This window comes from Anguilla rostrata, chromosome 8 (assembly GCF_018555375.3).
Source record: "Anguilla rostrata isolate EN2019 chromosome 8, ASM1855537v3, whole genome shotgun sequence".
Taxonomy (NCBI): domain Eukaryota; kingdom Metazoa; phylum Chordata; class Actinopteri; order Anguilliformes; family Anguillidae; genus Anguilla; species Anguilla rostrata.
Window position 1 is genome coordinate 54383794 of NC_057940.1, and position 27814 is coordinate 54411607.

The 27814-nt window shown below is 45.4% G+C and overlaps 2 protein-coding genes across 2 annotated transcripts; one reads left to right on the forward strand and one right to left on the reverse strand.

The window, feature by feature from the left end:
• Positions 1 to 3178: 3178 nt before the first annotated feature.
• LOC135262108 (type-4 ice-structuring protein LS-12-like) lies at positions 3179 to 5255 on the reverse strand. Its single transcript, XM_064348957.1, has 4 exons — positions 5167 to 5255; positions 4653 to 4726; positions 4407 to 4554; positions 3179 to 3595 (listed from the first exon to the last, which is right to left on the reverse strand). Exons 2-4 carry the CDS (start codon positions 4702 to 4704, stop codon positions 3373 to 3375), a joined length of 423 nt encoding a protein of 140 aa, XP_064205027.1. The 5' UTR covers positions 4705 to 4726; positions 5167 to 5255; the 3' UTR covers positions 3179 to 3372.
• A 6735-nt stretch (positions 5256 to 11990) lies between these two features.
• lix1l (limb and CNS expressed 1 like) lies at positions 11991 to 26989 on the forward strand. The gene is made up of 7 exons (XM_064345635.1): positions 11991 to 12929; positions 15252 to 15415; positions 19375 to 19563; positions 19690 to 19954; positions 20531 to 20853; positions 20991 to 21365; positions 24180 to 26989. The coding sequence occupies exons 1-7, from the start codon at positions 12593 to 12595 to the stop codon at positions 24432 to 24434; spliced, it is 1908 nt and encodes a 635-aa protein (XP_064201705.1). The 5' UTR covers positions 11991 to 12592; the 3' UTR covers positions 24435 to 26989.
• Positions 26990 to 27814: the final 825 nt, after the last annotated feature.

Consider the following 27814-nt stretch of genomic DNA (forward strand, 5'->3'; position numbering starts at 1 on the left):
GTTCCTTTCAGCTGGTGATATCGGTGCAGGGTCACTCAGAGCTATTCTAACGTTCAGCGGCCTTCCAAAGGAAGGTTTAGGGTTGAGGAGACTGAGTTCTCTGAGTTCTTATTAAGAGCACAATTGAGCAAAAAGAAAAAAGAACAAAAAAAGTAAAAATGAAGGACTACAGGAGTCTCGTACAATCCGTTACCTGGCAACAGAAAGACTAGGGCTGGAGACCAGAACAGTTGGGTCCACTCTAAGAATTGAATAGAACGCGGAGCAATTTAGGGTCCCGCTGTTACACCGCTTATTATTATTTTTTGCCACTGATTACTCTTTGCAAGGTTGTTTGATTGCCACATCAGTCCAAGTAGAAAAGAGTCGGCGTCTGAATAAAATACCCGCCGCGCAATACGTTCTTTTTTTATTCTTTTCAACAGTATGCCTGAGGAAATATACTTGAACAAGTTGTCGCACTTTTGATATTGTAACTTCGGTGTCACTCAGACGTGCCGTGGCTAGCTAATGGGGGCACCGCGGTGAACGCCTGCTCGCTTGGCGATGAGACTATTTGATATCATTTCCCTCTGTTCGGTCGCCTGCGGTGTGGAAGACTTGTGATTTTGTTGTTCTAGGTGGCAGAACTGACAACGAGTCGCGGTCTACCTCACTGCTTTGTGACAAGTTCGCCACGCTCACCTAACGCCCGTGCATCTTTGCTGTCAGCCTCCATTTTCTGGGGGCGACAACCAATTCATTTTTGACCGCTTTTGTGCTTAAAGCCAGACCCGGAGGTGAATGTGAAATTTTAAAAGAAGGCATGAACCTTTGTTCTCGTGCTCTAGTCGTTTGAATCAGTACGTTAGCGTCTGTTCGGTGCGCGCGCACCGCAGACAGGGCAAACGGCCGACCTGATGACGAGCGCACATCCTCCTGTTGAAAAGATTACTACCCCGCGTCAAGCCAGCTGTGAACTGATACCCAATGCAAGGGGGTTGACTTTGGGGATCAGAAATGATTAAAAACCAAACGAAAAAACATATATCAGACCTATATCGTTTAAAATATAGCTTATCTGCAATGGCTTTTACGGCTGGTTTTCTGAGCTTCGCGAGATTCCACGTCCAAATGCAGCTGTCTACTCCGGTCATATTCCACTTGAAGCAAGTTTCTAACCGTTGCCCAAAGCCGGCGCGTGGCACAGATGTGTAGCTCGCTGAACTCTGTATGAAACTGTACGAAGCTTGTGTGCATATGGTGCCAACTGGACTCGTACTGTGATAGAGTTGAATTAACAACGCAGGATGTAGGGTGTGCCACAAAGGCGCAATATTAGACTAAAAAAGGTATAAAGACATTGATATAATTAAGAATAACACGGAACTACATGATTAAAATTCTACATTTCGAATAGATTTTTCACAAAGCGAGGACTCTGTTACCGGTTCATTAAATGTTTTAGACGCATGGCATCTCAAGCAAGCCTTAGCTTGGCCACACAGTAAAATTATCCGTGCTAAATCAACTCTTAGAGAGATTAAATAGCACTGGTCATTCTAGATGTGTAATTCGACAAAATAACGTGGTCGTTTTTCGAAGAAATATCGCACATTTAGTAGGCTACACTTTAGTACAGGAAGGGCATAAAAGCCGCAAAAATAGAAAATTATTTTTCGGTACATATTTGTTGAGGATGGAGAATATTTTGATGCGATTTGTAAAACTTGCAACCGCCAGAGGGCGCATAATGTCAGCCAGAGGCTGTACGCGGCTTTGAAATCATGTAAAATATACTGTGTACGTTCTTTTGAAGAGTTCCTGCGCTTCAACGCCTCACATTTAAGCAAATGCTCTACGGTACATTTTCTTTTTTACTAAACTGATTGTAATGTGTGTACTGGGGTGTAAAAATTCCGTCTGCAACCTTTGACTCTGTTTTTACTATGGAGACGTCGCCCCACGACCGTATGCAGACACGTCACAGGCGCCTTATCTAATTGGGTGTTTTATCTCTGATTATTCCCTTAAGATGCGTTTTACCTGGATATGTCTCAATCGCCTCAGCTATAAGCCAAGGAGGGCATCAAGTTGCTTTTGTTACGTAACCCATCTCATTTGGATTTCACTCGGTTTAAGGGTCTACCCCCGGGGGCCCACGATCAGCTCTGGACTAATACTAATGAGGGTACAGGCATATTAAATGGAAGCACCCCCCGAGTTGACCGAGCACTATAGCACTGTCAACGGACGGAACATCCTTTATGCAAAACTACAGTGCACATCAGTAAATACTGACAATAGACAGAAAAAAATCCCCATTCAGAATTCCTACCCGCTCTAAAGAAAGGGAAATGTGCTTTCCAAAGGCTAAGAGAACCCCCGCCAGTCGCGTGAATGGCTCTCTGGAAAAACCCCCCATTTGACCGAACGGAAGCTGATCACTCGCAGCGCATTCGAATAGCTTCACACGATTGTATGACGCAGTAGGTTGGAAGCTCCGCCCACAACAAACCAGCGGACAAGGATGGAACCATTGTGCGAATTTTTGACTGACACACTGCTGGGGGCGGGGGCGGGGACGTCGAGGGGTACTTATGCGGCCCCTCAAAATGTTTGGCAAAATCTACTTGAATAATGTCATTGCCTATATTGTAACGGTATATTTCGTGTATGAAAGTTGTGTTTATGTTGATGCATGCCCTTAGTTATTTATGCCTGAATGCATATATTTTGGCAATGTGGTTGTAGAAGTCACAATTAGAATTAGAAAAGTGTTTGTGTGGCATTAAATTTAGCCTTTCACATGCAAACATGCAAAGTGTGTATGTGCGTATGTATGCGTGTGCATGTTTGTGATTATTTGTGTGCATATGTACGTGTGTGTGGGTGTATCTGTGTGTATGTGTGTGTGTGTGTGTGTGTGTGCATGGCTGGATATGCATCTGTGTGTGTGTGTGTGTGTGTGTTTGTAAAAAATGGCAGCTGAAAAAATCGTAGAAAGAACCAAATTAACAAAGCTACCCCTTTGCGAAGATGACCCCTCTCCCTTCACACACGCGCGCACACACACACGCACACACACGCGCACACGCACACACACACACGCACACGCACACACACACACACCAGGTTGCTCAGTACGAGCTGGTGTGCTACCACCTCACACACTTAGACAAAGTGAGAGAAACGGGTCTCAGCTTCAAGCTTTTTTATTGGAGGATGGGAGTCTTTACAGCACAGTCACAACACCCAGGTGGGGGGGGGGGTTTGGGTGCAGACAGATGGAGGTCCGAACCGGGGGTGTTTTTCGAGGTTCCCGCAACCCCCTACCCCCATCCCAGGGGGAAGGAGCGGCGAGCTGTAGAGAGCTGGGTAGCGGGTGGGTTTTTACTGGGGAGCAGGAGCCAGGGCCTTGGTCTGTTCCAGAACCTTCTTCCACAGCTCCTCCAGCTGGGCCTGGACGGAGTCGGCCAGGGGCTTGATCTGGGCCTGCACGGAGTCGGTCAGGGGCTTCAGCTGCTCCTCGATGTTGGCGGCCAGGGGCTTCAGCTGCTCCTGGATCTTCTCGGCCAGGGGCTGCAACTGGGCTCTCCCATCCTCGATGTAGGCCCTGGGGGGCGCAAAAGACAGACAGCGGGGGTTAGTGTCCTAATGGAGATTTCTGATTAATTATCTAAATGAAAATTCATTTTTACTGAACTGACCCAATTGCAATATTGGTATTGAGCCCAAACTTGTGTTTTCGCCCCTAAGTTTCCCTGCACCTTTCAGGTGCTGCAATACATTTATTTCAAAGATATACCGTTGGATAAAAATTTATCATTGCATTTTAGAAAAAAGTCAAAATATTTACAATGTATTGCAATATGTTCCAGTTATAAGCCAGTAAGGGCTACAGTCTGGACTAAATTAATATGAAAACACATCTGTCAGTTTGTACAGACACTGAAGGCAACCTAACCACAATTTCCCTTTGCTTTAAAACAAAGGTTTTCAGAAAACAAACTATTTTTGTAATTTTGCATTAAGTGACTCCGGACAGTGTTAACACAAACTGCCATCCATACAGTAAGTTTGCATTTTAGGCACTTAGAAGATGTCCTTTCCTAGGGCGGCTTACGTTCTTTTGACATACAATTAATTTACAAAGACGGACGTTTTACTGAAGCTTAAGTACCTTAGCTAAGGGCTCAATGGCAATACCCTACCTGGGGACTAGACCCACTGCATTGGAATGCAAGTCTGGTTCTCAAACCAGTACCCTACACTGCCCGCTAAAGACTCAGTGGGAGTCTTTAGGGAGAGGGAGAGGGAACCGGGGGCAGGGTTTTTGGGGAGGGCCTTCTGGAGGGAGAGGGAACAGGGGGCAGAGTTTTGGGGAGGGCCTTCTGGAGGGAGAGGGAACAAGGGGGAGGACTTACTGGGCCTGTCCGGTCAGCTCGTGGGCCTTCAGCTTCTCCATGATGTCCTGGGTGGTGCGGGTGAGGGTGGCGGACAGGTCCTGGAAGTACTGGGTCAGCTGCTCCAGCTCAGGGGCTTCGCGCTTCACCACGGAAACGGACTCACTGCCTGCGGGGGGGAGGGGGGGATCGTTAGCCTCGACCAATCAGCAAAAGGGGCGCAAGCCCATGCTGGCGTCGGTTGGGCACGGAGGAAGGAGCTCTTACCAATGGCCAGGGCCAGTACAACAACGAGGGCGGCGACGAGAGAGAACTTCATGGCTGCTGATTGGACAGGGAACCTGACAATCAAACACAGCCCCGGCGATTAGCACAATCCATTTGATAGGTTGTTCTTCAGCATGTGATGGTTGGATTTTTCTAGCATTTTTAATTTATTTATTACATTTTTGTTTTAACACAGCTTAAGACAGGAAAACTGCCCCAATTTTACAAAAAATCCTCAACTGAGAAATGACCAAAGAGAATTTGATCTCACTCTTCTCAAAAGCAGACCTGCATAAAAAATCTTTTTCTTTGAGCAAAAGTAAATCCAGATCCAGTAGTTTATACTATGAATGTTTAACCGTCCAATAAGACCTCCACGACATGTACAAGGAAGCACACATTTCAATTGTTTCCCAAATTTTCCCTTGCTTTTACAGCCGTTTGAAATAGAAGTAAAAACTTTAAGAAGAAGAAGAATAAGAAAAAACATTGGAGAGGCAGAGAACGAACTTACCTTCACTGCTTGGGTTCGAAGTAGACCTGATGGTGCTTTTTCCTTGGGTGTCCCGGGTATTTATCCTCATTCGAAGACAAAAGACCAACGTTCCTCTCGAAGCCCATTGGTGCGCAGCAGACCGAGAGGCGGCCGCCTATTGGCTGATGCTGTTGGCGATCGGTAGGCGATTGTTGCGCTCTCGCTGTCGAGGTTGACCCTTGGCGCGCGGCCTGCCACAAGGATAAGCACTCTCAAAGTCCAACAGTTGCCCCAACACCGGAATGCTGACTTGGAGACTGCGAAAACAGCGCAGCTGTTTATCTACCGATCTGATTAAAACCGCTGAGGACGTTCAAATCAAACGCTCTTGGGGGTGGGGTGACTGCATGCGACGACGATGAGTCAGAAGTTTTGGAAGATAAGCGATGCCCACGGAACTTTTGTCAAAATAATATATAAATAAAATAAAAACACTCGCCAGCCCTACAAGACGCGTGAGTGGTTACGAGAGAGGTGCTACAAAAACAGAGCGCGCTACCCCCTTTCTTACTGCTTTTTTCTTTTTTTAAAAATACAATAAAGTGCTCGACACGATTTTTTCTTTTTTAAATACAATGAAAGTGCTTAACATTATTATTATTATTATTATTATTATTATTATTATTATTATTATCATGTTTGCGTTTTCTGATTCGGCACAAGACAGCGAGTTGTCTGTACAGTGTTTGCATCAAATTGTCCGCTATGCCCGTTTCATTATATCTAAATATTATGTGACAATATGATTTTGGGGATAAATAAAGGACACCTTTTAAGTTAAGGAGTTATATGCTCTGACATTTATTTACAGAAAAAAAACCTGAATTCATTTTGGAGCGAGTTACTATCGGTGTTGTTTAGAGTAAACAGTATCTTAATTTATTAATCTGGGAGTAAATGCTGAAAAATCAAGCAGAAAGTAGTAAGTTCACATGAAACTACAAGTCTATAAATGTTTCTTTTTACCTCCAATTGTACCTAACCTTTTTATTAAATTAGTGTGCTTAAAATTGATTGCATCTAATGTCGCAGCAGTTACCTTTCTGCACTTCTCATCTTAATTAAAACAGAGAGATCGGATTTCAGTCAATCATGTTGATTATAGGCTACTGTAGTAGAGAGAAAGTTGGCTGTTCGTTGAACCAATCATTTTGACACAATTAACACGTGAAATGGCCGACAGAACGGCATTGTCCATGATGGATAATCATGAAGCTTATTAACCGCTTGTTGTTCGCACAAATCTCCATCTACACGCGATGTCGCGCGATTTCAACCTGGCTCGAATTATTTTGCCAGGTTTTGCGGTTAAGGACAATTCGAATGACTAGTCCACGCACGAGGACGGTTGATTTCTCTCTGCAGCCAAGGTTATATTAGGTTATATTCAGCTTTACGCTTTCACCAGTTGTTCCAGCACACACACACACGCACGTTTAGATTTACATGTGCACAGTTCAATAATGACGTGTACAGTAGCTACTCATCGCGTTGTGGCGCTTGTGTCTTAATGTCACAACAAAGTACCATAACGTAATCTGGCCCTTCTGTTATACATTAAAGTCTCTGTGGAAAGATCCGGTAAGGGAAGCTAGCCAGTAGTATATGTGTGTCCAGCAAACAAACCCTGGAATTAGAAAATCTGCCAAATATTTACGTCACACAAAAAACTTGCCCACGTTTTTTTTTCAGAAAAGCTTCGAGACCAACAAAAACACTTTATTTCCATTTACTAAAAACAGAGTTGTGATGTTGTTTTAAATCAGCATTATTCATTGTGAGTTCATTCATTTTTTTTTTGGTAATAAATAGGACATATACATTTGTGACAGCTGGGTGATTTTTTTAATATATGTAAAAAATAGACGTGAAAGGTTTTTTTTAATGAAAGGAATCATGTTTTGTATTGTTTACCTCCTTGGTCTTCATTTAAAATGCCTGCCCTGAGCGTTTCAGTTCAAACTACTGAGATCAAACTGCAGATCAAACCTGCCCCTCTTGCAAATGCATATACTGACTTCAATACCTCAAATTACTCACAAATTTACTCTCAATCCAAGAAATAAAAGGACTGGCACAAACATCCAAAAGATTCCTCCCAACCCGAAATGTATAGTCTCACACAGAGTATCTATGGTGGGACACATGAAAAGGTTATTTTTAAATTAATTAATTAATCTTTTCTGTAGAAACATTCGCATTTTGACCCCTGCACCGGATTATTAAACCTCCCCCTCTTACTGAGTAAGTGGATTTTTATCATTCTGCATTCTTTATAGTTGACTAATGTTCCTTGAAGACAGTCACCAGTTGCAACTATCAGTTGAGTATTTGCATTACATTGCAAAAATATACCTGCCTCCCCCACAGACACATAGACACACTCACACAAACAGCTCCCCTGAAGTTGAACTCATCAATTCGAGTCATCCGTTGATAAGCTACGTTTGCATATTAACCAGCTAATCACAGCCCTGGTGCTACACGCAGTGTACTTTGACATTTGCTACATTTCGGTTTCATCTGTAAAAACTCAAAGCTGTACTATGATATCACACACACACACTCGCACACACACACACGCACACGCACAACAAATAGGAATTTGGGGAATCAATGGACACACATGTAATTATTCATTATTTGTACATACAGGGGTGTCAAATGGGGAGGGAGTTGGGATGATTCAATGAAATTGTCTTATCCCACACCAGCAAGTCCTGCTGGTCCACAGAGTACCCAAAATGTCTTCCTGTGACTGGTGTGCACGTGTGTGTGTGAGAGAAAGAGAGAGAGGGAGAGAGAGAGAGAGAGAGAACCTGACTTCACCTGTGGCCCTGTAGACTTCCAATGACCAAAGCATCGATGTGAGCATGATCAGACACTGTGACATCGGAGAGGAAAAAGTGCAAAGAGTACAAAAAATTAATCGAATTTCCTTCCTACTTCCTACTGATCGACTTCTGAACTGTGCTTTTATTTTGGCGTTCTCTTTTCTCCCGTACTGTCGGAATAGATGCAGGTCTTTCCCTGGCTGTCTACGGTGAGTCGGCATTTTCTCTAAGCACAGACTTTCCGGTAGGTCCTTCGGGGTGACGTGCGGACAGGCATTCCCTGGTACGTGTTGGTTTAATGAAGGAAGGGGTCAAGGTTCACGCTGGTCCCGGCCTACTGATGAAGATATCTTGCGCATTCCGCCACAGTCTTTACGACTCTGTCGGGATGCGTCCAACTCACCCGGGGTCCACAGGAACGGGGTCAAACTCCTGAAAGGCTTACGAAGCAGCTTCTACGTCATTTGTTGTTAAATGTGTTCGCGGCTGTCTTTGGCCGGGTCTACTTTGAAAATGACACAAATTTCAATGTTTGTTTTTTTTTTTCTTCTTCTTTCTGAGACAGTAAAGGTCGTGTAAACAGAGCACTGGAAGCTAGGCTGTCGCCAGGGCCGGCGTAAATTCAAACATTTTTGTTTATAGCGCGAAGCCTTATCGCCGAACATCGCCAGAACTAATCAATGAGTCGTCCGAGGAATTTCGACGAATCACGGCGTAGTGCCCTCTTGGAATCTGCCAGCGCACAGTCTGTGCGTAACTGTGCAGAGGGGGTAGAACAGCCCCGGGAAAACTCCCCCCCCCCGAGCGTCCTCATTGCTCGCACGGTCGTCTGCCTGGTTGCACAACCTGCGCAGCGTCTGCAAACGTTTAACAAACAGTACAGGAAGGTGGGCAGACACTTCCGGCCCCCCTGCAATTTAGGACCTCAGTTGGGGCCGGATAAAAGGCCATGTGTTTGGTTGTAAGGTGCGCATATAACATCCATAAGGAATACTTGTTATAGTTGGTTTTGCTTTGGTCAGCTACTGGATACGAAATGGTCCTATCTACCTTTGAAGACTTTGTCGTTATGACGTCGGTCGTGCCAACGTACTGTTATTTGACGAGTACGGTTGACACGTACTTGAGATAAGTTACGAGTCATGGACATCCTGCGGTGTCACTGTTGGGAGGGCTCTTCCTGCTAAAAGCCTAAAGGATTAGCCCGTGTCAGGCATCGAGTCGCGCCCGCGGCAGTGCCGAATCCAGGCGCGGCAGTGCCGAATCCAGGCGCGGCAGTGCCGAATCCAGGCGCGGCCTTTGTCCGTCGGAGTGCAGCCTGCACTGGGGCACAATACCGGGATTACAACCGCCAAGTCCACTCAGATAAAATCTGAATTCATTTATGTGGCGCATTTCACAAGGAACTGTCACTATACGATTTACAGATAACCCTGGCCTAACCCCCCACAGGAGCAAGCCCAAGGCAAACAGTGGCATGCGCTCTGTGTGCGTGTGTGTGTGTTTGTGTGTGTGCGTGTGCGTGTGCGTGTGTGTGTGTTTGTGTGTGTGTGTGTGTGTGTGTGTGTGTGTGTGTGTGTGTGTTTGTGTGTGTGTGTGTGTGTGTGTGTGTGTGTGTGTGTTGTGTGTGTTTGTGTGTGTGTGTGTGTGTGTGTGTGTGTGTGAGTGTGTGTGTGTGAGTGTGTTTGTGTCTGTGTGTGTGTGTGCAGGGGATATAGTCATGGTCTCCCATCACAGAATTTAAACTCTTTTTTTGGATGGTTTCTTCGGTGAAGGCATAACATCCCTCTGACAGAGAAAGGAAGAAATAAAGTCCAGTGTGACTGCAGCCAGTCCTAACCCAAGCTCACCTGGTTGTTTCCCAGGAAATGCTCCAGACACTGCCCTTAGAGAAATCTGTCCATTTCTGACTCGTCTGTCAAAAGTTTCTGTTTCACCGGGAAACTCAACACAGAGGCTGCGGCAAATGAGGTGACGTAGTTCTTAATGGCCAGTAGCAGAAGTGGCTGGCCGTCGTTTCAAGCCATGGTCTAAACCTCATGCGAGCTTTTCAGCAATTCTCACGGAACGCATGTACGGATAAGATCAACGTTGTAATTAATGTTACAATCGCATCAGAGACATCCACAGTTATGCAACCAGAGGCAGCCTCACTGATTTTGTCCCCTTTACATTCAAGAGCCTAATGTGGAAAATACTTTTTTTTTTTGTACAAGGCCGCGGTTCAGTGGAATACACTTCCCTCTGAACTGAAATCACGTGCATCAGAGAATAATTTTAAGTTATCCTTAAAAAGATGGATGTTAAATTCTGTGTAATCATCATTGTTTTTATAATATAATCTGCTAATCTACCAGTATGCTGCTGTCGTGCGGTGAATGTATTGTTCTGTCATATCTGTTTGTATTGCATTAACCATATTGTATTGGATGTTTTGTCATGTCTATGTTTGAATGTTAGAGGACCACAAAGCCTGCTGGCTTTCTTGTGTTTCTATCCTCGACAATTCTTAAAGGATTGCTGTCTGCTATGCAATCTTACGGAATTTATTTTTTTAATAGTCAAATAAATTAATTAATTCATTAAATTATTAAGCAAAACAAAATGTTTTGTGTCTATGTGTTCCGTGGCACTGTTGAATGTCTTCAATATTCGTAAATGAGAAAATAAGTACATAGACGCTAAGATACATAGGATGCTCCATAGTGCTTTTAACATGATACGTAAGAAGTCTTCTGGAATTAGGGAATGAACAGTTCGTAGCCGAAACCGTTAGGGTGTAATTATGATATTTCTCGATGTCCAGAAAGAAGTACGGAGGAAATTTCGGCTTCATTACTACGAGGCGCCTGCCACCTAGTGTGCGATCAGCGTCACTGCTGTCTGATGGCGGCGTTTAGCGTCAGACGGCTGAAAAACCTTGAATTAAAAAGGAAGAAAATCTACGCATGACTTTTAGACTTGTGCCAAGTTTCAAGTATATGAAGACAATAAACAGTTTATGTTATGGAAGAAAATGTGCGGTTGACATGGTAACTTGGCGAATTTACTTTCCACGCAACGGACTGTTTGAAAACATGAGGAGAGCGAGGACTGTCGGAATGAAACGCTTGTAGCCTACTGTGTTTGCTGTGTATCCTAGATTTAAAAATACTGGGCGTTACGAAATCATTTAAAAAGTGAAATGTCTCCATTTCAAAACTTAAAATACCGAGTTACACTTCCTGGAAAAATCAAACAAATTTGGGGACAATTTGGGAATTAATGGAATCGATGGACACACACACGCACGCATGTACACACACACACACGCATGCACACACGCACGCACACACACACACACACAGCATATTGCCTATTAAAAGCCATATTGTATAATAGACTAGGCTACACGTTGAAAATTGCATATTGGAATCAAATGTATGCTTAGCAATTATTTTTTATTGGAAAAATAATTTGTAAATGGGTCTTTACCTTTATTAACCCTCCTGTTATGTTGCGGGTCAAATTGACCCTTTTTAAAGTTTGAAATCTAGGAAAAACTTAAATATTTTTCAGTATGAAATTCTTTACTGGCCTAATGTGTAATCAACATTTAATGAAATGTTCATTCATGTATTTGCAACCCCTGTATGGATTGACCGGAACATTTTGCTGTACTAAATGAACGAACAGGAGGTTAACCTAATGTATAAGGTTTACTATGAGCATGCATAAATATTATGACCAATTTTAACAACTGACATATTATGTGGATGAAGAGCATAGGACATAAGCATTATGACACTAAAGACATAATACATGCCACATTTTATGAGCACATTTGGTGTATATTTAAGTATCCTTGTGAGTGTGCATTATTTTGCACAGGTACAATTATTATGAACGAGGCTCTCTTCAGATACATCTGGCGTACATTTAAATGCCTTCGCGCAGTCGCAGTGTTCTGGAATGAATAGCTTATGAAATTGACGCTGTTTAGGGTAAATTGTGCGCAATGTTGCCCGTGCGAAATGGTTTTTTTTTCATTTAGACAGATTAAGTTTAATGTGGTAATCCAAAAGAAGAAAGAAAAAAAAAACATCAATTCAGGCTATTCCTGATTACGCCTAACGCGTCAACGTATAATCATCTTAAATAAGTGAAAGATTGACCACGATTTGGCGGTTAGTTATGCGCTGCCGCGAGGCTCTGTGGGTCCAGGTGTTGTTCAGCTGTGCGTGACTTTCATACTTTCTCCTGTTTAATATTTTTCTTCAACTGATCGGACGAATTTCCTCTTTCGCCAAAGCTTGGAATTCTCCGCCCACACAGCGAGATTGACAGGCAGACGGTCTAATCTTCACGAAGTCTAACGGGATTGGCAGAGATTCTACACCAGTGTCGGGAGAATCCCCGTTATTTTTTTAATTACCCTCGTCTGAACTCCTGTGCGTTTTGTTGGGTCCTGCCTTGTTCTTTTCATTTCGCTTCATAAACTTTTTTCTTCCCCCTCCCCGTTATCCGCTACACGTAGCTAGGTTTCTTTTAGCGTCTTCGTTTCCACCGAGATTTTTTTCTTCCAGAAAACAATGGAGTCCATACGCCCACAACGTCTTCAGCCTGGCATCGGATTTGGAGCCGGATCGACTGGGACGCTTCGGTCTTCTCTCCGACCGGGGGTTACCGTCCCCACCGCTCCGCCGCAGCCGCCGTCGGCCTGTCTGTCCGCCTCGTCGGGGCCGCCGCCGCCCCCGCCGCCGCTTCAGCTGCACAGCCTCGGGGTCGGCGTGATGGGAAACGCCGGGATGGGGACCGCGGGGATGGCCGGGCTCGGGCTGTGTAATCCGGGGAATCCGACGGTGCTGCGCGAGGCGGTGGAGGCTGTCGTGAGGAGCTTCGCGAAGCATACCCAGGGATATGGCAGAGGTAAGCTAAACGGTACAATCCAATCCAAGTTGTTAGTCCCGTCACAAGACATTCTGTTGTCTTTTTCCCTACGCTTAGATTTTTAATGTTGCAAAATATTTTGACAATAGGCGAGAATGCTCAACTTGTTTCCCCACAACCACAAAGGTAATTCTTTAGCTAGTCAGTTCGCAGTAGCCTATCAAAATGAACGTAGCCTACTGTAAACGCACATTGTTTATCAGCTATTGTACATTTCACCGTTGCATGTTTTGCAGTTTACATTACAAACAGTGTATCCTTAACTAATGCGCACACATTGTTATTGTCCAGGTTGTTTGGCAGACGGGTGTCAAACAGCGTTTTACGAGCCACGCGAAGGCGTGGCGTGCGTTATTGATTTGAAAAGTTTGCAGATGTGCAGATGAGGTAATAAAAACAAAAAGGAGCTTAAAACAAGCGTCGCTGATTTGTTTCTAACGCCTATGCAACACATGGTCTATAGCAACAATATTAGTAATAATAATATTAATTATATAGCTAGAAATAATCATTCGATCGCAAAAGGCCCATAATCTGCAGAAATAAATAATAGTTTATCTTAAAAGGGGAACAACGTCTTGAGCGCATGCGGTGTCATCTTTCATAGACTGCTCAACACAGCCATAGGAAGACGGTGCTATTTTGGGTGGTCTCCCCTTCCCCTCTCTTAATGGCATTTCAAAAAAACGTCTCACAAATGTCTACGACCCCAAATACAGGAAAACAACGCGTGGCTTTGTTTGCGTTAACATGCGTGGATTTGGCTGTAACGCGACTCGCTAAATCCTGCGGGTTTTCAGCTCGCGCAGATCTGCTTCTGGCGCGAGGAACAAGGACACCGATTGTGAATTCATTGCTCTCAGCATTCGCCCGGTCTATTAACATGAAACTGGCACGTGGACCATGACAAGTTTGCTAAGCATTTAAATAATGATGTTGAAATCAAGTACATTGAACGTAAACATTGTTGTAAATAAGTGAAAACGCCAGAGGAGTCTTTTCTTATTAACAAAGGCCCTCATCTCCAACTACATTAATGTAATGCATCATTAAAACACTGAGCTTGTGATGTAGTGTTGTCCAATGTTGGAGAACGTGGAGACAGCAGTTTTGCCTTAAACGTTTAGTGCCTGGAAACTGTTTGCCATCGCATTTTGACTTTTAAAAATATTTTTTAACTACGTGAATTTTTATATTCGGTGGAGGAGCGACAGTTTCCATTTCTCTGGCGACCGTCAAATGAAGAGACTTTCCTCACCTGCTGTCAGTGTTCACCGAAGTGGCGATTAGAGGCCAAAAAGGCTGACTGAGTGACCACTGCGGTGGCGGGGGCCAGGGCGAACGCCCCGATTCAGCAGAGCAATCACGGGGTGTCCCGACAAAATGAGAACCGTTTTGGCCGTTTGACTGGAACACCCTTAACAAGTTTTACTGAGGGGTTGGGGGGCAGGGAAAGGGGGTTGGGGTGGGGGGGCCACATGCCACTGTTACTGAAAACTGTGAGCAGGGACGGCGGTCGGCCAAAAGTGTGTGTGTGTGTGTGTGTGTGTGTGTGTGTGTGTGGGGAGTTTATCTGAAACAAAATGGCCACCGTGCTGCCCCAGGTGGGTGCCACATATGGGCGGTGGCTGGGGCGGGGGAGGGTCATCCCCCGTCGTGAAGTTCCATGAACGGCTGGCGCTGCAGAACCCCCAGCCCCTGATTATCAAATTATCCCGCCTCCCGCAGCACAGTGTCCCCAAAACTCCATGTTATTAGGTCATCAGTGTCTAGTACAGTGTGTGGGTAACTTTTTCCCTCCCCAGTCTTTTTCAAACCCCCTGTCTGTACCTTTCTGTAACTTGACCTGTGCCTTCTCATTGTCAATAAGCTACCCTGGTGGACCACCACCCTGGGACCATCTCTGTCTCTCTCTCTCTCTCTGTCTTCCTCTCTGTCTATCTCTCTGTCTCTGTTGCTGTGGTTACAGCAGTCTCATCGCCGCGGCGATGAAGCTGACTTTTTTTTTGCCCAACTGGTCATTGTGGCTTGTGGGTTCGAAAAAAAACATCCGGCCATTTTAAACGTTTTGCCTGCCCACGTTACCTTTTCACAAATAAGACACGACCTGATTGGTTAACTGCCAACGTGGCTTCTAGGGTGGCCAATTTTACCGGCCGCAGTCAACACTTTGCCAGCGTTTGGCTGGTGGCTGGTGTTGATGTCACACCCTGGCAGGCCAACATCTTCATCATCATCTTCATCACGGTGGTGACGTGGTTCTTCTCCGTCCTCCCCGGGGTGGGGGTCTCGGTGGGGCAGTGAACGTGGTGGAGGCGCTGCAGGAGTTCTGGCAGATGAAACAGTCCCGGGGGGCGGACCTTCGAAACGGCGCGCTGGTGGTGTACGAGATGGTGCCCTCCAACAACCCCCCCTACGTCTGCTACGTCAGCCTGCCCGGGGGCAGCTGCTTCGGGAGCTTCCAGGTGAGCCCCGCCCCCGGCCACGCCCCCTCAGCCATTTCACCGAGCACCTTACTTAACTTAACCTGGCAAGTGAACCGTTATTTTTTGCCAGTTAAAAGATCAGAGCTCATTAGTATTTTTAAGTCAAAGTCAGACTTTATTGTTCCATCTGAGGAAATTTGGTTTAAGAACAACACGTATTCTAGCTTAGACGGCATCACACGACACAAGCACAAGATAAATTGCAAAAGATAAGTTGTTCAGGTCAGGCCAACTGGGTTTGGTCTTAATTGGGGTTGCTGTAAACAAGCATGCGTGTTCAGTCAACCTACCCTGTATAAATAAAGGTTAATAATAAAGACTAAAATAATTCATTAAAACAGAAAAAATCCAAACCTAACTGTTGAGGACCGAAGAGCAGCATTCTGGGTAAATAGGTCGTGGTTAACTTCTAGAGAGGTCTGTAGCAAAATGAGAGAGAGACAAAGAGAGAGAGAGAGAGGGGGTGAGAGAGTGAGAGAGAGAACGGGAGAGAGAGGGAGAGCGGGAGAGGGAGGGAGAGAGAGAGAGAGGATTCTAGGTATTTCTGGCACAAGCTTGGGTACACCAGGCTACCCGCAGCTTGTGAATGAGAGGAGAGATTTGGCTCACCGTACAAACCGCAAAAAAACAATTCTCTTTTGGGGGGGGGGGGGGGGATTTTTGCAGGTTTGGGATTGGTGGGTTAGGGAGACAGGGGGAGGGGTTCTTTATTTTGGCGCGTGGCTCCCTGGTGATGAATGCTTTTTCAGGGAGCAGACCCAGCTAGCGGCTGCTGGCTGCAGGAAGGCCTGAGCCCCCCCCCCACCCCCAAATCCTCCCCAATCACCCCCCCCCCCCGTCCCCCAGGTTTCAGTCGGGGGGGGGGTTGCGGTTATGTCTGGAAGTCATCGGGAAAGAGCGAGGGGGGAGACAGCCAGCAGGGAGGGGCAGGGGGTGGGGGACGAGGGGCGAGGGAGGGGGGTACATACGGGGACCTGTTTTCAGCCAGTCGAGCTGGGATATCAAACTCCAGTCCTGCTGGGTTTACAGTGTCTGCAGCTCTGCTTTGCTGTTTCAGTTCAGTCACCAACGGCCAGTGTATCAATAAATCAGTCAGTCAATCAGACACTCAGTCAGTCAGTCAGTCAGTCAGTCAATTAGTCAGTCAATCAGTTAGTCAGTCAGTCAGTCCGTCAATCAATAAATCATTCAGCCGATCAATCAGTCTGTCAGTCAGTAAATCAGTCAATCAGTCAATCAATCAATCAATGCAGTGCCCAATCATGTGCCATGAAGGGCTGAGGGTACGCAGGTCTTCATTCCAACCAATCACTTCACCTGCTGATTTCACTAATTCCCTCCTCTCTGATGGAAGGTGTGTTAATTAGGGAAATGAACAGGTGAAGTGATTAGGCACCACTGCAATATAGTCTAGCTTTTAAGGAACTGGTCTTGTGATGTTTTGGGTTTAAATCCCATGTGGGGAACTGTCATTGCACACTTGGACAAAGGGACTGAACCTGCATCAGCTGCTATAGCAAAAAATATCCAGCAGTAGGAATGGATTATAGTTAGCTCTGTGATAAGCGTAGGTGATGAGCTGGTTAATGTGATAATGGATATGATGGATTATGTAACAATGGATGTGCTAGATTATGTGATAATGGATATGCTAGATAATGTGATAATGGATAAGATGGATAATGTGATAATGGATGCACTGGATAGTGTGATAATGGATAAGCCGTATAATGTGATAATGGATATGGTAGATAATGTGATAATGGATACACTGGATAGTGGGATACTGGATAAGCTGGATAATTTGATAATGGATAAACAGGATAATGTGATAATGGATAAGCAGGATAATGTGATAATGGATATGCTGGATAATGTGATAATAGATAAGCTGGATAATGTGATAATGGGCAAGTTGGATAATGTGATAATACATGTGCTGGATAATGTGATAATGGGCAAGCTGGATAATGCGATAATGCATGTGCTGGATAATGTGATAATGGGCAAGCTGGATAATGTGATAATGCATGTGCTGGATAATGTGATAATGGATATGCTGTTGCATTCCTCTTGGCTGGTTACGGGATCTGTGTTGCTTGTTATGTTTACATTTTATCCGTTTAACAGACATCCTTGTCCAGAGTGCCCTTTCGCATGCAAACCGCTGGATTTTTTACTGAAGCAGTTTAGGTGAAGTACCTTAATCAAGGGTACAATGGCAATGCCCCAACTGGGAATCAAACCTGCAAGCCCAATTCCCTAACCGTGCTGCACTGCAGTGCTACACTGCTTCCCTCTTAGATGGAAAAGGGCTGTGCAGCTGGGCTGTCCCGTGGGACGATATGAATAAATGTCTGGGCCCCACGGTCGTCCTTTCCAAAGCCGTCATTATTTGGTTGCTAGGCTGCGTCCCTCCGTTGTGCAGTGCATACGGAACAAATCAGCAATCTTCTGCATCCTGTCTTCCTTCCAGAAAGACCAAAGAAAGAGGATGAAATAGCACACAGAGCAAAGAATCTCCTGTTTCCTTCACATGTTGAAAGGACATTTTTTCCACCGTGCTTTCCAGAAAGCCACCCCTTCTGTGTTACACTTCAGATCGAGGTGTGTGTGTGTGTGTGTGTGAGAGAGTGTGTGTGAGTGTGAGTGTGTCTGTGTGAGGGTGTGTGTGTGTGTGCACGTGTGTGTTTGTTTGTGTGCGAGTGTGTGTGTGTCTGTGTGTGCGTTTGTGTGCGTGTGTGTGTGTCTGTGTGAGTGTGTGGGTCTATGTGTGTGTGTGTGCACGTGTATGTGTGTGTGTGTGTGTGTGTGTGTTTGTGTGCGAGTGTGTGTTTGGTGCAGAAGTGAATACCTGAATGACCCAGAGCCTGGCTGCTTTAGACACAACGTCCTGGGACGCTTCCGACAGGGTGTTGGATGGGATTGGGTTTATTCCAGTGCCATCATGAGAAGTGTATTCTTTATGATGTAAAACAAAGTACCTCTTTGAATGGAATCTGAACATCTTCCTGGCAGTTTTCCTGTGTTGACCACTGTGTGTATATTTCTGTGTATGCATGTGTGTATGTATGTGTGTGTGTGTGTGAGTGTGAAAGATAGATTTTAGTGTGTATGTGTTTGTGTTTTCTTTGTTTCCATGTAGTCCTCACTTTTTTGGAACCAAGTACTTTTGTAAAGAAAAGATGTAAAAATAAATAGATTATTTTCATAATAGCTTGAATTGGCATGACACGCTGAGCGCACTGCGGTTGTAAATTCATATGGTGGCTCTTCTGTTTGTGATTAGAGTTCAAATGGAAGAGACGGGTCTGCCAACAACCTCATTCCCCCCCCCCCCCCCAAAAAAATTAAACATAACAAAACAGCGTTTTTTTTCTCATCTACTGTGTGTTCACAAGGAATGGTTTTTATGATCGAATGTGGTTGTCACATCATGAGAGGCAAGGGCAATTCCACACTTATAATTGGCTGAATGAAGACCCGCCGCACTCTAATTGGCTGAATAAAGACCCGCCCCTCTCCTCCTCAGCCTATGAGATGAGAGTATTCTGGTAGGAAACGTGTAAGTGCAGTCAAGGTTGAGCGTGCGAGGCCTAAAAGAAAAGGCCTTCGAAACTTTCAGTGGTTTCAATGTGGAAATTCAGTGGTAAATTTTTAACCGAAAATTATGAACACAGTCCATTATTATTTTTATTGTTGTCGCTATAGTTACTGGGAGCTTTGTGGTTGGGGCGTGTCTATCTCCTTCACTGTAAAATGCTGTGTTATTGTTGTATTCTGTTGTTGTTGTGACTATTGTAATAAGCTAGATGTGAAAAGATACGACTATGGCATTGAGTTCGGTGAGAGACGGGATCATTGTTTTGGGGGGAGGGGGTTGTTTCGTGTGCCACTGTCCTCGTCTGACGGGACGTCCCCCTGTTTCTTCGGCGCAGTTCTGCCCCACGAAGGCAGAGGCGAGGCGGAGCGCGGCCAAAATCGCCCTGATGAACTCGGTCTTCAACGAGCACCCGTCACGCCGCATCACCGACGAGTTCATCGAGAAGAGCGTGAGCGAGGCGCTGGCCTCCTTCAACGTGAGCTCTCCGCCTCCTCCTCTTCCTCCTCTTCGCAGCTTCTCACTGGCTCTATAACCTGATGATGAAAGTGATGGTGAAGGTGGTGATGATGGTGATGATGATGAGGATCATAGTGGTAATGATATTGATGGTGATGATGATGATGATGGTGATAGTGGTGATGATGATTAGGCTGACGATGACGATAGTGAGAATGATGATGGTGGAAGTGGTGATGATACTGATGATTGTTATGGAGGTATTGGTGATTATGAAATTGATGATGATGATATTGATGATGTTGATGATGGTGGTGGTAGTGGTGATGAGGATGATAGTGGTGATGGTATTGATGATGATGATGATGAGGATGATAGTGGTGGTAGTGGTGGTGATGATATTGATGATGATGATGATGATAGTGGTAGTGGTGATGATGATGATGAGGATGAAAGTGGTGATGATGTTTATGATGATGAGCTCATGAATGTTTGTAGAGACATGAGAGGAGAGCGGATAACTGACAGGATCGGGGCTCGATGTCAGTGGAACAATAGAGGGGAAACCATGCATGGAGTTTCAGGCTGCCCTCACTGGATCCAAAGAACCATCTAGTCGACTGCCCACACCAGTCCCGACACCAGACCTCCCTGCCCCACACCGTCCCGACACCAGACCTCCCTGCCCCACACTCCCACACCAGACCTCCCTGCCCCACACGTATCCCAACACCAGACCTCCCTGCCCCACACTATCCCAACACCAGACCTCCCTGCACCACACCGTCCCGACACCAGACCTCCCTGCCCCACACCGTCCCGACACCAGACCTCCCTGCCCCACACTATCCCAACACCAGACCTCCCTGCCCCACACTATCCCAACACCAGACCTCCCTGCCCCACACTCCCAACACCAGACCTCCCTGCCCACACTATCCAACACCAGACTCCCTGCCCCACACTCCACACCAGACATCCCTGCCCCACACTATCCCACAACCGGACTCCCTGCCCACACCGTCCCACACCAGACTCCCTGCCCCACACCGTCCCAACACCAGACATCCCTGCCCACACTCCCGACACCGGACATCCCTGCCCCACACTGTCCCAACACCGGACATCCCTGCCCCACACCGTCCCAACACCAGACATCCCTGCCCCACACCGTCCCAACACCAGACCTCCCTGCCCCACACCGTCCCAACACCAGACCTCCCTGCACCACACCGTCCTGACACCGGACATCCCTGCCCCACACTATCCCAACACCGGACCTCCCTGCACCACACCGTCCCAACACCAGACTCCCTGCCCCACACCGTCCCAACACCAGACCTCCCTGCACCACACCGTCCTGACACCGGACATCCCTGCCCCACACTATCCCAACACCGGACATCCCTGCCCCACACCGTCCCAACACCAGACATCCCTGCCCCACACCGTCCCAACACCGGACATCCCTGCACCACACCGTCCTGACACCGGACATCCCTGCCCCACACTATCCCAACACCAGACCTCCCTGCCCCACACTGTCCCGACGCCGGACCTCCCTGCCCCACACCGTCCCAACACCAGACCTCCCTGCACCACACCGTCCCGACGCCGGACCTCCCTGCCCCACACTATCCCAACACCAGACCTCCCTGCACCACACCGTCCCAACACCAGACCTCCCTGCCCCACACCGTCCCAACACCAGACCTCCCTGCACCACACCGTCCCGACGCCGGACATCTCGTTCAGGAACGAGCCTGGTTTCTGATTGGCTGCCTCTTTCAGGAGCTGATGACGGTCTTCCAGCTGCTGCACTGGAACGGCAGCCTGAAGGCGATGAGGGAACGCCAGTGCTCCCGCCAGGTGAGGTCCCGCCACACAGGTACCGCGGGCGGCCTGCCGCGCACCTCCGCCGTTCAGCTCGTCGCTGAAGACACAGTCCGCGGGAGCCTGATCCTGGACCTGCTCTCCCTCTGTGAGACGCTCCAAAAAACATGGGCTCTGATCTGAGACCAGTTCAGCCTTTCAGCTCGTGACGGTCACGGCTGGGAGGCGGTCGAGGGACAGCTGATCCCACATCAGCGCTCTGAGGTGCTTTATGAAAACAGGCCCCTATCAACAGTCGGTTTTTGGGCTTCTAGCTTTTCAGCTCTAAAAAATTTGACAGGAAGGCAGGCGCATGCAAAATGGCGGTGAAGTATCCTTTGACCGTCCAAAAAATGGTTTGATCTCAGGCATTGCCGGCCGCTTGAGGACAGTGTTGATGGTTAGGTGGCCCCTCCCTGCCGGCCTCTAACTGTACCCCCAGCCGGCAGAACGGCCATATTGGGGGACGGGTGACGCTGATCCAGGAAATAGCAGAAGTCTGGATTAATGAATCATGGGAGGGGTTGGCTGCATTTCAAAATCGGGAAATAAACCCTGAACTGAAAACCCTGTTCCATAGCCAGTGGAAAAGCTAATGTTCCCACCCTAAATGAGTCTTTTCAGAAGAGTCTGTTTTATGATTTCCATTGATCCAATATAGTGAATTAATTTACTGGGTTATTGTATATACTATATGCTGAGAATTATCTTTTTTTTTTGGACTAAGTGACTCCCAGAAATCTGCCAAAATAGTCCTTCCTATTATTTCTGGATGAAAAATATAACTTATTTGGCTAAAATGGATCATATTTAATTTGAACTGGTTGAGGTTTAAAAAAGAAATACTGTAGAAGATCTGCTAGGGCTGGATGAGAAGTGTTGTTGCTGTGTTGCGGGAATATGTTAGTCATGATTTGTTGCCATGGTGAGGGAACGTGCCAGTCATGAGTTTGGTTGTGCACTCTCAGGAAGGATGCCCTAATATCCAACACACTTTTTGTGTTACTACTTTTGTGATACTTTCAACACGTTTTGTGTCCAAGTTACAAGTTTTGTGGTACAAATGTGCAATGTATGCGCTACTGAGGGAGCCTTTTTTTTTTATTTTGAACACTTGTGTTTTGAGAGTGTTTTTAGGCGTGAGCTGTTTCAGATGAGAGCCGCGCTTGAAGCGCAGAGAAGCCTTCGTTACCCGCCCCTCCTTTCACGACCGCGAAGAATTATCGCGCTCGGCGCGAGGCTAGCAGCAGCATTCTGTAAACGTACTGGAGTATCTTTTGCCGTAACTATGGACTGAAGCACGTACGGCTTGTGATGCAACCGTGTATAATAAGGAAATCACAGGATCGTCTGGAGCTCTGCGTGGGATTCGATACAGCGTCAAGCTTTTTATTTTGAACACCACATGATGGTTTCAAGATTTTTTTTTCCCCCAGCTGGTCGAAAAGTTCAGCCTGGTGTTTACTGGCGTGTGCTTGTTCGCTCCGCGTCTGCATGGCACCGCGTCCAAAAGCTTTTTTTTTTTCAATCGACACGTGACGGACTGCAGATTGCGAGTCAACATACGTGACTGTTTAGTTTTGACTTCATAACTTGACAATTTTGGTCAGGCGTTTTGGGTGGATGCCCAAATTGGGCTAAGCACCCGATCATTCACAGGAATTGTATATCTAAGGAGAGGACAGTGTTTTTTTCTTTTCTTGCTATTTTCTTTGCCAGAACAGACAGGTTCAGCCTCGGTTTGGAGATCTTTTTCTCTCTGTTTTTTTTCAGTTGTTTGTTTTAGTTTTGATGTTATGTTGTTTTGCAGAACTGTCAGAGAGCTGTCATTAACACCCAGTCTGATTAGCTACTTGCTTTCATGTGGCCCGTTAGCTTCCATCTGTAATTGGTTGGGGAGGGCTGGCAGCCCGATCAGAGCCCTCTGGGGTAGAGGGGGGAGGAGCTTAGAACTTTACATTCTGCGGTCCCCAGAATGCCCCAACATAGACACACAGACCTAATTCCGTCACCTGGGTTCGAAGTTTTTTTCTTTTTTAGCTTCTCGTTCAAAACCTCCGTTGGGCTGAGAAGGAAAATGACACCCTTGTCTCATGATAGAGCGGCAATGCAAATCAGGAAAACACTTCACACTAGATCCGGTTATAAGGGTCTTTATTTCTGCAGATAGAGTTTTCCTGCTGACTGAGACACCACCATACTAAAAAAAAAAAAGTATGATTTACAGTGATCCTTTGTACCCTGTAAGAGAGGCTGTGCGACTGTGCGTGTGTCAGTACCAAGGACAACCGTCTCGTAATGTAAAAAAAAAAGAATGTAAAACTACATTTCCCACCATTCAGCTGCAACCGCCCTTCTTGCTTTTTGCTGACGGCCTGTAGGATTTGAGCATTGGGCCCTGGCCTGTGATATATTCGTGTCTGACTCACACTGTCACTCAGTCGTCCCTCGTCGTATTGAAGATAACAAGTAATGGTTACTAGGACGGGATGCATTGTTTTATATAACCTGTAATACTAAAATATATTGACATCTTGGATGCAAATGCCCTGCGATAGATTGGCGGCCTGACCAGGGTGTATTCCTGCCTCTCGCCCAATGCATGCTGGGATAGGCTCCACCACCCCCCGCAATCCTGCCCAGGATAAGCGGGTATAAATAATGGATGGATGGATGCAAACATGTTAACCCTTCACTTGAAAACTGCTGTAGTCATCAGGCTCTGTGAAATGCTGAAAGTCGACTTAAGTGGTGCAACACAAATGCTTGATTGTTTCGTTTTTATTTCTTTTCTTTTTTTTCTCGAATCAGGAAGTCCTGGCTCACTACTCGCACCGGGCGCTGGACGACGACATGCGCACCCAGATGGCGGCCGATTGGGTGAACCGGGAGCAGGGCGTGGCCGGGACCATCTCGCGGGAGCTGGCGGCGACCGAGCGGGAGCTGGAGCAGGCCAGGATGGCGGGAAGGGAGCTCCGCTTCCACAAGGAGAAGAAGGACATCCTGATGCTGGCCGTGGGGCAGCTGGGGAACGCCAACGCCGCCACCCTGCCCTCCAGCTGCTAGGCCCGCGGTGGGGGTGGGGGTGGGGGGCGGAGCTAAGGGAGGGTGGGCAGCGGCTGTGGGAGGAGCCTCGCACTGGCTCCGCCCTCAATTCACGATTGTACGGGACATCGCTGCAGCGATTAAGCCGATCCACAACACCAGAGGTCATGCTTAAAAAAACGACCGTCACAGGGTTCGCTAGTGTCTGAAAACCTAAAGAAAAAAGAACAAAAATGTATGTGTTATTTTGCTTCTTTAAAAAATGAAAAAAAAAAAGAATTCTGACCTTTCAGATCCACTGACTGTACGTCTTTTTGGGTTCTATGGAGGTTCCCGCCTATGTGGAAAATGGGCTGATGGGAAGGCGTGTAAAAGCTTATCTCAAATGCTGTATCTCTCAAATGCTGTTTTCTGTCTCAGAATTAAATGCCTGCCTTAGATCTAAAGGGATCCAGACTTAACCGCACCAAACTCAGGTGGGCGTCACAGAGACTAGCCACGCCCCCTTTTTTCTCTCAGCAGGGTACAGGAAGTGCTGTGTTAATTCGGGTGGAATTAATGCAGCTCAATGCCTTTCATTTTTTTTAAAACACCCACCAGGAACCTCCAGCAGGTCTGACTGCCTGCCTGCCTCTGCATTTTCCTGCCCCCCCTCCCTACCTCCCCTCCCCCACCCCCCCCCACGGAACTGCCAGCCACAAATCTAATGAAATCCATTCATAAAAATGTACCGCCGGCAAAAGAACAGTTGACGTATTTTCCAAATGAGGCCTCAATCTGGCACACAACTGGAAAGAGCAAAAAGACAAAAAGAGAGCCGCCCCCCCACCCCCACTCACCACAAAATCCCACCTCCAAGTCCTGTATTCACAGGGCCTTTAGGGCTCAACCAAATAAAAACAAGACAAAAGAACACTAATCTCCCCCTGAAGCAGGAACTTGCAGCCTTTTGTAAGATGTTTTCAACCAGTCGAGTATAATCGCTATGAAACTTAAAAAAAAAAAAATAAATAAAATAAAAAAACGTTCCGGCAGCCTCATGGAAAGGTATTGTGTGTAAAAATGTAAAATCCAAAATTCAAGGGGTATATCTTGCATATGTATTGAACTGTACTCCATACATGTGAAATATGTCATAGCCCTTATGATAAACTTATATTAGGAAAATGCTTCAGTTATTGCCTTTTTATATCTGTAGGAGTAGGTGTTGTATATTGCACAACTGCACCATTGCAATGTACAGGACATATGTAAGTTTACAATGTACAATGTATGTACTTTTAATGCATAATTTAGTATTATGTCTATATGCATAACATTGTATATGTGAAAGTGGCAATCCATATATTTTGTAGTTATATGCATTGTGCATAGATATGTATTTGGATAATATTCCTCATGTTTTGGATCTTGTATTCAAATGGGCCGTGTGTTGGAATGTACTTTTTCTTCGTGAAGGAACATTTGACTGGTTTCTGGGATTTTATTTTCAGAGAATCATTTTGTCAACCGATAACCAATGTGACTTTCAAAATGGTTTTAATCTTTACTATCTCCTCTCTCTCTCTCTCCATTTGTCTTTCGCTCTATCTTTCTATTATTTGACTTTGAAAACATGATGCGTTAACAGAATTACAAAACGGTATGACTATGAAATTAATTGTAACTGTTTAAGGGTTGGGATAAGGATGGAAGCTGCCTTGGTATGTTTCTGCAACTGTTATTACCAAGCAGTTCATGAGGCCAGACAATGAATGGATGGATGTCATCCTATTGTCTCTATACCATGTGATACAAAGAAAACGGATGGATGGATGTCATCCTGATGTCTCTATGCCATGTGATACAAAGAAAATGGATGGATGGATGTCATCCTGTTGTCTCTGTACCATGTGATTCAAAGAAAATGGATGGATGGATGGATGTCATTCTGCTCTCTCTGTGCCATGTGATACAAAAAGCCATATTGACAAAGTGCAATCAGTAGTGTAGATTTTAGCCTGGGAGAGTACAGCCTGGTATCAGGCTCTTTTTTTACACACATGTATGATTTTGTAATTGCTATCTTTATTATGATTAGTATGTTATGTTAAGTGTATAATTATGACAATGTACTTACTATGTACTTAATATTTTTTTGTATTTTTATTTCAGTACCTTTTTAATGCATTCCCCTGGTCCGACACATGAAAGGTTTTTTGGTGCGCAGTTTTTTAGCACTTGAGTTTTCGTAGGAAATACTCTTTTTACGATTCAAAATACACGTTTTTCAGTTGTGCAGCATGCTTTTATAAGCCGCACACCTTAATCGTTTGTACAAACACAGTTTGTCATCAGGTTCTTTTATCCCCAAAATAATGATTTATGAACTAACAATCCATGCTTAACTGAGTAAAATGCATTTTTATGAAAGTTCTACAGTATATACCGCAGAATGTTTTTTTGTTTTGTTTTTGTTTTATACATTTGTTATATGTATTTTCTATGACCGATTTTTAAGTATTACTTTTTTTTTTTACTCAACATAGGTTTGTATTTCAATTTTTAAAAAATGAAAATAAAACGGTGATAAGGTTTGTGGAGTTGTGGTTTCCTTTGGCTATGGGACACGTCGACAGTGTTCGACTGGCTATGTATATGATCTTCTTTACTTTCCGTAACAAACCCCTTGTTGGGTTTTATGCCATATGATAGGAACACATATTTTTAATATAATATCAGTCCTGGTGAAATGCAGCCATACATAGGGTGCATGGGACCTAGGTCTCTGTGTATCAGGGTTCTCCAAAATGCCATGCAGAAGTGTCTCTTTCTGTTAAAACCAGGTCAATGCCTCAATCAGCGCACTTGGCTACTATTGGGCATACAAGTTGTATACAACTTGGATATGTAATCAATCAGTCATCTTTATTGTCCCCTTTGGGAAATCCGGTTTGCAGCCAGGTACAAATACAACACCAATGATTCACACTCACCGTAAATGAAACAATGCAATAAATATGACCATTTAAAACTATACCTAAGACCAATGTACCTAAAAGACATATAAAACAAATGTCAGAGACACAATAATAAAAGAGTAGGCAAGTGTGGACGTAGCTTATGTGTTTATAGGAATAGATGAAATACAGAAGAAAAAAATTCAAATTTTTTGATCTACACATCTTAAAGAGATATTTCAGGTTGAACTTTGATTGGGCATGGTGACAAACATTGATTATTTCTGCACATTTCAGAAGGGTGTTGCTAAACTGTTTGCAGTATCTAGAAAAAAATGGTAAATATTTGTACTTGAAACACTATCAGATTATCTTGATGCAGAAATTTCTAAATATATATTCATATAAAATATTCAGCCACAAACGCCTGGTTACGTTTGAGTGACGGGCCGAGTCATTGAG